The sequence below is a fragment of the Ostrinia nubilalis genome, chromosome 11, assembly GCF_963855985.1.
Source record: "Ostrinia nubilalis chromosome 11, ilOstNubi1.1, whole genome shotgun sequence".
Lineage (NCBI taxonomy): Eukaryota > Metazoa > Arthropoda > Insecta > Lepidoptera > Crambidae > Ostrinia > Ostrinia nubilalis.
In genome coordinates, this window is record NC_087098.1 from 237,220 (window position 1) to 246,363 (window position 9,144).

Consider the following 9,144-nt stretch of genomic DNA (forward strand, 5'->3'; position numbering starts at 1 on the left):
TATTTCATAAACTATGTTATTTAAGTTACAAACAACAATACTTTTTGCGTAAAATTCTTTAAAAATATAAATATTAATAAAACGTACGCTGGATGCTAGCGGTCACCTACACAGAATGAAGTATGTGACAATGTTAATGAAACGAAACTCCGTGGAGTCCTAACGTACGGTGATTGCGAAATGAAAAAACTACTTTTATCTTATCGTGATTAGGTAGAAAACGCAGTAACGCGTCTCAAAACTATACGAGCCAGTGATAGAGCTCCAGCCCGACATTAGTTACGTGATATAGTCTGATATGCGCGGGGACAAGGAACGATACGAAAATATCCGTCTCCGGGAGACCTCCGTACAAAATAATCTGGTTAAAACGCGGCGACACCGACGTCACGGGGCGGCGCGGAACTAACACTAGACTCGACGGATCTGTCGGCTCACAACGGAACTAGACCACTCGCGATACATCTAAATAAAATACGATTACAATCTCGGACAGGTACGAGTCAACGGGAGGTAACTGAGACAGCGTCGAGACCTTTGGCATCCGATACGACACACGGCCGAAGTCACACCCGATCGCTGAGCGTACGCGCAGTCGAACTGAACTAGCATCTCTATAGTCTCTATAGTATAGTAGAGTATAAAAGTCGAAGCTTAAGTAAGGCGAGGCGAGGAAGGACCGGACAACGATACGAACAAGCGGCGACGACGCCGCGGAAACGATTATTGCTGCGATACACGACCGGCGCGGCCCGCTCGGCACACGGGCCCGCGCCGGGGCCCGCTCGGCACGCGGGCCCGCGCCCCGGGGGCGCCGGGAAGCGTAAAAGAAACCACCGGCGTAGAGTAACAAAAATTATTGTCATCCGATGCTTAAATTTCCAATCTTTTTAAGTTTATCCTTTACTCACTTAATACTTTATACAGGTGGAGGCGACGCACGTCACTAAAGAGTTCGTGGGGCCGCGCCTCACAGCTGGTACCACTTCTTGTCCTTGTACTTCAGCATCAGCTGGTGCGCCGACGACGAGAACTCGTGCGCCTGTGGGACACGCGGCATCAATAATGTGTTCATGATCTAAAGGTTCGGCCAAACCAACGCGATCACACGCGATCAGCCGGCGTGCAGCGATGGCGATCAATGCATTTAAGTCTGATCGCCAGCGCTGCACGCCGGCTGATCGCGTTGGTTTGGCCGAACCTTAAGCAGTGCAAGAATATCGCAGCTAGAGAGACGCTGGACATAGAGATCAAAGCACGACTATTGATGTCGTCGGGGCGAGAAAGCGTTTTAAGTCATTCAATGCTAGGGACACGCGCCTGCTCATCATCGTCTGGACCTCGAAAGAGTAACGAGTGCATCGTTCGCCGGTCAGCGAGCTGTTTAGTCGATACTAATCGATATAGGGCCTAAAATAACTCAGAAACCATCATCATAAATCAACATTATCGTAAATTATTATGATTATGTGGCAACACTGGCACGAGCCGATCGTTAGAGGTCGACAGACTATCGCCCGTTTCCCACATTCAATCCAAATCCGGATTTAAACTGTCAAATTTGAATCTGTTTTCGATCAAATATCCATGTTACGGCTGTGCTATGTCTCCGTTTTACTGTTCCGTTTTATCGTGTACGTTTTTTTTTCGTCGATGTATGTATTACTGTATACAGAATACTGTGTCATGTGTGAAGTGTGTCAAATCAAATCAAATACGTCATCGACGAAAAAAAACGTACACGATAAAACGGAACAGTAAAACGGAGACATGTGTGAACCGGCTGTTACAGTCAAAACTCATAATCGGTCAAAACCACCTTCGACTCCAAAAATTATTCAAGTGGTTTTGACTGATGCCCTCGGTCAATATCACTTGACCGAATTTTCCAGTCGGCAGTGGTTTCGAGCAAACGTGTTACCTGCGAGTGCATACGCTCGGTGCGGTCCTCGAGCTGTGACAGCTTGTCGCCGCGCTCGAGCACGAGCTGGTGCGCGCGCGACACGTCGCCGGCCGCGGTGCCCGCGCGCGCGTTCAGCGACTGCAGCTGCTCGGTGGGCCCCGGGATGTGCTTCGCCACCGTGCGGTTCGGCTTCAGCCCGCTGCTCTCGCCGACTGGAAACGACGACCCGAACATAATAATAAATAAATAAATATGGGCCGGCTCGACCGGAGTGATACCACGGCCTCACAAAAAACCGGCGTGAAGCAGCGCTTGCGCTGTGTTTCGCCGAGTGAGTGAGGATACCGGAGGCCCAATTGGGGGGAATGGGATTTAAAAGGTTGGCAGCGCACTTGTGACTTCACTGATGTTGCGGGTGTACATGGGCGACGGCAATTGCTTACCATCAGGTGATCCGTCTGCTCGTTTGCCTCCTATCACATAAAAAAAAAAAATCCTTGGACATTTTACACTGCACTTCTAGTCCCAAACTAAGCAAAGCTTGTACTATGGGTACTAGACAACGGATATAAACATACTTAAATACTTTTTTTTTGTAAATACATACTTATTATACATAGGAAACACCCAGTCCAATACAAACAAATATGTTCATGCACACAAATGTTTGTACTGTGCGGGAATCGAACCCGCAACCTCCGGAATAGTAGTCCGTTTCGAACCACTACACCAAACGGCCGACTGAACAGATTATTTACTTGCACAAATACAGAGTGGTTACATGGCAGCATATAAATTATTTCAGCCAAAGGACGTCCACTGCTGAACGTAGGCCTCCCTCTATGATTTTCACATCGCCCGGTTGGTAGTGGCCTGCATCCAGCGCCTTCTTATTACTGTTCTAAACCAATATTTAGCGCAATCTATAAGCAACTGTTTGTAAAGCGCCATCTATGGTTTTTCTTCCTTTCTTTTTTATTGAACTACCGGGAGTCGGGACAATCTAATTCACACAAAGAACCATAGGTGGCGCTACATCTATCTGTGCTGCTTTTCATCGATCGGTCGCACGGCCATTACAATTCAAGACGCTGCACTGTACTGCGTGTGAAAATACAAATAACCAACAACAACGTCTCCCAAGTTTTTCTTATAAGGTCCTCGGTCCACCTTATAGGACGTCTCACGCTGCATTTTCCGGTACATGATTGTTTAAGTGGCAATAGGTAGGGCGCATAGTACGCAAAACTGACAGCCGATGGGGCAGTATGGTTCTATAGTGGAGGCTTCGTACCGGAAAATGTGTACCACCCGAGTCGAATTATTTAGCTTAGCAAGAAAATTCAGTCAAAGTGAGGGGAAAGAAATCTATAAACTATCAAAAGAGGAAAATTGTTGTAAAGATGAAGCTAAATGGGCGAGTGGCCTAAATTACACTAAAGGCGGCCCTTCGGCCGTTAAGGAAACCGAAGTAAGGAAACTAGTTTCCTAACTTCGGTTTCCTTAACGGCCGAAGGGAAAGGCGGTAGTTCACGAACCCAGAACCCACCGAATCCAGAAAGTGACCGAGACAGGAGACAACGACCGTTGCTTGATTTTATGCAATGCATAAGTTCGCGAGCCAGACCAAAACGGGAGATTAATAAATACCTCGAGTAACGGTCACGGTCTCCCGTCGCTGGTCTCTTGTCTATGTGATGTCGTGATGTGAAGCGCTGCCTTAAGAATTTAGTAATGTCTCCTGGGGTCCAACATGGGCGTGGTACCCCAGGATACAAGCACCAATAAATCCTTAATGCGCAAATTGTCAAGCGGTCGCAATCTTCCAAATTCGCAAAATGTCAAATGCGCAAATTCGCAAAATTTCAAGTTTTAAAAATGTCTTTATATTACGGTTTTATGGTTTCATATTTTAATGATTAAAAGTTCTGCCAATTAATTACTTGACTTTTATTATTAAAACTGGTCATTTTTAAAACTTGTCATTTTGCGAATTTGGCAGATTGCGACCGCTTGACAATTTGCGCATAAAGGTAATAAATGTAGTAGCGACTCACAAAGCTCCTCGCGGTCGAGCGGGCGCGCGCCGCCGCCGAACAGGCCGCGGAAGAAGGACTCCTTGGGCGGCTCCGGCATGTCGCGCGGCAGGAACAGCTCGCCCAGCATCTCGTTAAGCTGCTGGCTGCAACGCACACACGTTGCACTTGAGTTTCACTTTCATTAACACTAAGTTGAGTCTCATTATTTTACAATTACCTACCTACAAGTCTTAAGTAATTTATTTTCTTCAAATACATTTTTATAAAGCGCTTTTATACGTCCCAGTATAACTTTTACTTAATAAACCAAGATCGATCGTCTAGAGCATTGGTTCCCAAACTATTTGAGACGCGCCCCATTTCGACCATACAAAAAATTCCGTGCCCCCCCTCCTCCAGTCAAGATTATCAAGCGGTATGGAATACATTCTCTCAGCGGTCGAAAGGGGGCGCGTCACAAATAAGTTTGGGAACCAATGGTCTAGAGGCTGTGGGTAGTAAATAAAAGTTTATCTTTTCGTTTACGTCTGGAATCCAGAAAATCTTTTCCAACCTCTTTTTCTTTTATTCGACACCGATACCATTGAAAATCTTTTTATTATTCTCCTACGCGGGTGGTCTTAGTTATATCCAATCAGTTACGTAAATATTGTGAACTGTTTGTGCAGTACATTTAATGTCTATTTCAAGAGTACCTACCTAAAAATCTGTTAATGTATGTCTGCGACGGAAATGTTTATTTCTTAACTGCCTTGAAGCTTTCATATGAAAAATTTAAAATATGGCACGATGCTCAATGTAAAGTTGATCGGTAAGAAACAAGGATTTCCAAGAGGCATGCATCGGAGGAAGTAAAGTGACTCACCAGAACTCGGCGTCGATGGTGAACTTCTGCACCTCGGAGGGTGAGGCCAGGTAGAGCCCGTGGCCGCGGTTGCTGAAGCAGAACGTGCGCGCCGTCCTGCAACGTGAGCGCGGTCAGCGCCGCCGCCGGTATACATGAACTGACCTCGTGGCGCCAAACATGAGTGCTCAAGCTTCCATAGTGAGCTTATCTCAGCAGAACGTATTCTTTGTACGTTGCTAGATTCCGGCGAGGTCAATTCATTAATACGGTCTTCAGAATCGGAAATGTGAGCAACGAGAATCGCTAACTCATTATTAAGTAGGTATTACTTGATTAATTTTGTTATTTGATTTGTTAATCATTGTTAGTGAACGAGAAATAAGTTTTCAGATTTCAAGAAGACAAGAAAGTTAGAACAGCATCGAGAGATCTAATAGACAGTGTTATTTAAAACGTCTCACCTTTGAACATCCTTCGGTTCCTTCAATGAATACTATTGGACAAAATTAATATCTAACATGTAAGCGCTAACATTTACTATGGACGTTATGTACTGAAGTCTCGATTCAGTCATCTAAACAATGAAAGGAAACTGACGAAAACATCCAAGATACTACCAGACGGAAACAGAAGCGCGCATGCCAAGCGTCGGAGTCGACTGCAAACGAAGTAGCGAGAGAGAAGCGAGTCGTAGAGTAGACTGGGTAGAGAGTAAGATCAACAGTGTATGTTCGATAGTAAAGTGTGCTGTGTGGTCGTGAGTGTGGCTGTATGGGTGTGTCGCAGTAGACGGCCGGGGACAGGGTCTACCAAGCAGAGTTGCAGGCAGCGGCCGGGGAGAGGAACCATTAGCACTGCGCACGCACAAAGTGATGCAAGTCTATCGCGCATTTACTCGCCTGACGTTCGCACGTCACAACCCTATCGCGCAATGCGTATGGTTCGCCCTCGCCGACGGTAAGGTACTGTAGACATAACAGGGGAGGGGTAGGGGAAGCCGTGAAAGTACATGAACAAACATGTCTAAGGATCGCAACAGAGGCCGGAGTGAGCGACTCCACATTACAAGTGACGGTACATGGCTAACGCATGTCATCGGAATGGACAATGACTTACTGGTCCGTGTCCTCGTTTACAATGAGTTGTTGGCCCCATATGGAGAGCATTGGGTCTACGATACCCCTCTGTTTGGTCTGTGTCTGGAAGCTACCAGGAACACAGACGGCGTCAGTGGGCGCGGCGGGGCGCGCGGGGCCCGGCAGGCTCGCGGGGCCCGCCAGGCACCGCGCGCCCCGCGGCGGGGTTAGTACACGGGGGCTACGGTCGCTGCAAGCCGCGGAACTACCGGGCGCATTCGGAGCTTGCTCGGTTGGGTTAATAATTAGTATGTTACATTCGTAGTGACTAAAGGGTTAACAGTGTATATACAGAGAAACATCATTCTTCTAGCACCAAAGGTAGAATATAAGTTAGAAAGTGAAACGGTGTATTCTCATATCATCAGGATAAGCTTTGTTCCGGGTGTGTGGTGTCGGGTTGTCCAATTAGATTTTCGAACTGAAAAATAGATAAAAGAGTGCCAAATATCGGAAGCACAGGTGGTGCTTGGAAGAATTGCAAAATTTTGTCTACTTTGTGATCGGAAATAGCCGGTAGCCTCTAGCAGAGTGCTCGACGTCGGAAGTAGAAGATGACACCGTTGCTTGTTTGGTACAAAACTTCGATTCGCTAGTTATGCTAGTTAGTAAAAATATTAAAGTATTAAGTAAATAAAATGGGATGTCACGTGAATTTCTAAACGTTTCGTCTTGCACCAAACAAGTCTACTTTTCTAACATCGATCGTAAGGTACAGGAAGTCTGTCGTTAGGCTCCCAAATGATAAAATAGCGAATGATCGTAAAAAGTATGATCTCCGGTGGATGACCAAAAATGTGAATGGAGAATCCGAAAAATGAGACACATCGTCAGCTTAAATCAGCATTCTCATACGGACAAAACTGCAAAGCTAAAAATGGATAAAAATTCTAATATAAAACAAGCCGTTTATCATTTAGTGCCTTCGTTTGGTGCATAGAATCGTCTAATAGTGATCGGTGTGTCACGGGACAATAACGTGTCGAGCTCGAGCGCGCACTTCGGGCCGCGGCCTCTTCACACACGCACCCACTCGTGACATGAACACGCAGCCGACCGGCGCGGCTACAGCACCAGTGTCGGACAAACGCCGATCCGGAATAGTGTAAGCGGCGCGAGTTGACGAGTGTTCATGTCAAGATTGAATGAGACCAGACGGGGAGCAGAGAGTACGAAGCGGGACTCACCTAAGCTCTGAGAGAGGGAGGAAGTCAACGTCTACGAGCGGCCGCAGGGAGGGCAGGCTGTACGCGACCAGGTGGCCGGTCGACAGGTAATTGACGAGACATACACTATCTGGAAGAAGGCGCGAGAAGAGTTAAAGCTGTCGCTAGTCTGTACGATTCAGATAGAAGTCGAAAATAATCAGATAATATAACACAAGATTATCATATCTAGACAAAACCATGTCCAAAACTAAAAGTTACACATTAAGGGTATTTTTGTGAAATAATTACATGCACATCTCCAATTTTCATCATCATCATACAACTTCAAATCGCAAATCTAAACAGCATGGACATGGTTTCGAAGGACTAGCAAAGGAACGACCGGCACCTTTAAGACTGACGATTTCCGTCTTGACTACAAAGTCGGCGTCCACGATCTGCTGCCGGTAGACGCAGTTCTGGCTGGGCAGCGCCACCACGCGCGCCTGCTTCTCCGACGCGATGACCACGAACTGGCGGTCCCCCGCGCCCGCCCCCGCCCCCTCGCACGAGCCCGGCGTGGGGCTCATGCGCGACCCGCTGCTGGACGAGCCCTGTTTCGTGGGCGTGCGTTCCCGTCGTTCCCGCACCTGTGACGCGAGTCAGTAAAAATAAAAGAGTCCCTCTTAAAAATGAAAGTCCATACTTGATTTCTTCTATAAGTCACTTACGTCTTTACTGTCGTCTCTCCAACTTTCGTATGAATAGGGAATCAGAGCACCATTACAGTCGAGAAACGACATTGTCAGGATTGAACCTTTTAACCTAAAAATGGGTCCACCTGAAAAAATTGCAACCGGTTATTTTACTTCTTAATGTAAAAAATTAAAAAATCAAAAAATCAAAATCAAAAGTATTTATTCAGTTTAGACCACAAGTGGCACTTATGAACGTCAAAATATTATTATAGAAAATAATAAAATATTACTCACGGAATAAATTGCATAGCAAAGTAGAAACTAGTGACTTACCAGTCGTGGAGACCACCACGGGCTGCGTGTGCCGCAGGTCCGCCTCGGGCAGGCTGATCATCATCGTCAGCACGGAGCCCAGCGTCGTGCCGATCCATAACGTCGGCAGGAGCGTCATTGGATCTATCGTAGATAGAATAAGATCATCGATGTATACACTTAAGGCAGGAATTTAAAATAGTTAGTACAGGAATCATTTCAAGGATTGCTATGAACTATCGAACGTATAACGTAACGTCGGGTGGTGGTCTGGCCCAATATTCATTTAGATTACGACTATTGACTACGTGTTTTTATCAAGCAGGACCGCTACCGGAATTTGTAGAAAACCCGAGTCCAAATCGTTGCAATCTGTTGATATTATTTCAGACAAAAAAGAAGAACTGATAACTACTAGTATGTTCGTAATTCTATGTATAGTTTTAATGAAATTTTATCGAATGATCAAATGCCAACTCACCTGACTTTTTCGTATAACTATCGGCGAAGGCGAGGCACTGGATGCCCTCCTGGCTGATGTTCTCCAGGCTGGACATGGAGCTGGAGCGCGAGCGCGAGAACGAGCTGTCCAGCTTGTCTACGCGGCCCGCACCGACAACACACTCCATTATCCCTCCGCCGGCCGGCAGTCCCCTCCCGCACACGAGTGTGAGGTGGGGGACTTTCGACACCGGTGGTGACTCAAGAGATGCAAACTAGTAATATTCATTTACTAATTTAACATTTTTAAGAGCCGATACTCATCAAAGGCACAATTTTTCAAATGTTTGCATCTCTTTCGACTGGTTTAATATTTACATCTTATTATATTTTTACTTTGTAAATCCCGTCACCAGCTGTGTTAATTCTACTCTACGAGTAGGGTAGTTGCAAACTAAAGCTAGCTGTAGCTCACGAAATCAGTGTTTATGTGCGGTTGTGAAATTAGCTGAAATCATCCACTCGGTGCAGCTTGTTAGGTGCCGTGAGTAAACTTCGAGAGAAAGGTAAAATCGGAAGACATGCCAAGAAATTTGGTAAGGGTTGCATGCCCGTCCAAT

At 46.2% G+C, this 9,144-nt stretch overlaps 1 protein-coding gene across 1 annotated transcript; it reads right to left on the reverse strand.

The window, feature by feature from the left end:
* Positions 1-970: 970 nt before the first annotated feature.
* Positions 971-8,712, reverse strand: LOC135075955 (syntaxin-binding protein 5). Its single transcript, XM_063970401.1, has 10 exons — positions 8,565-8,712; positions 8,105-8,227; positions 7,805-7,914; positions 7,483-7,723; positions 7,113-7,221; positions 5,906-6,193; positions 4,808-4,903; positions 3,961-4,085; positions 1,922-2,115; positions 971-1,042 (listed from the first exon to the last, which is right to left on the reverse strand). Exons 1-10 carry the CDS (start codon positions 8,710-8,712, stop codon positions 971-973), a joined length of 1,506 nt encoding a protein of 501 aa, XP_063826471.1.
* Positions 8,713-9,144: the final 432 nt, after the last annotated feature.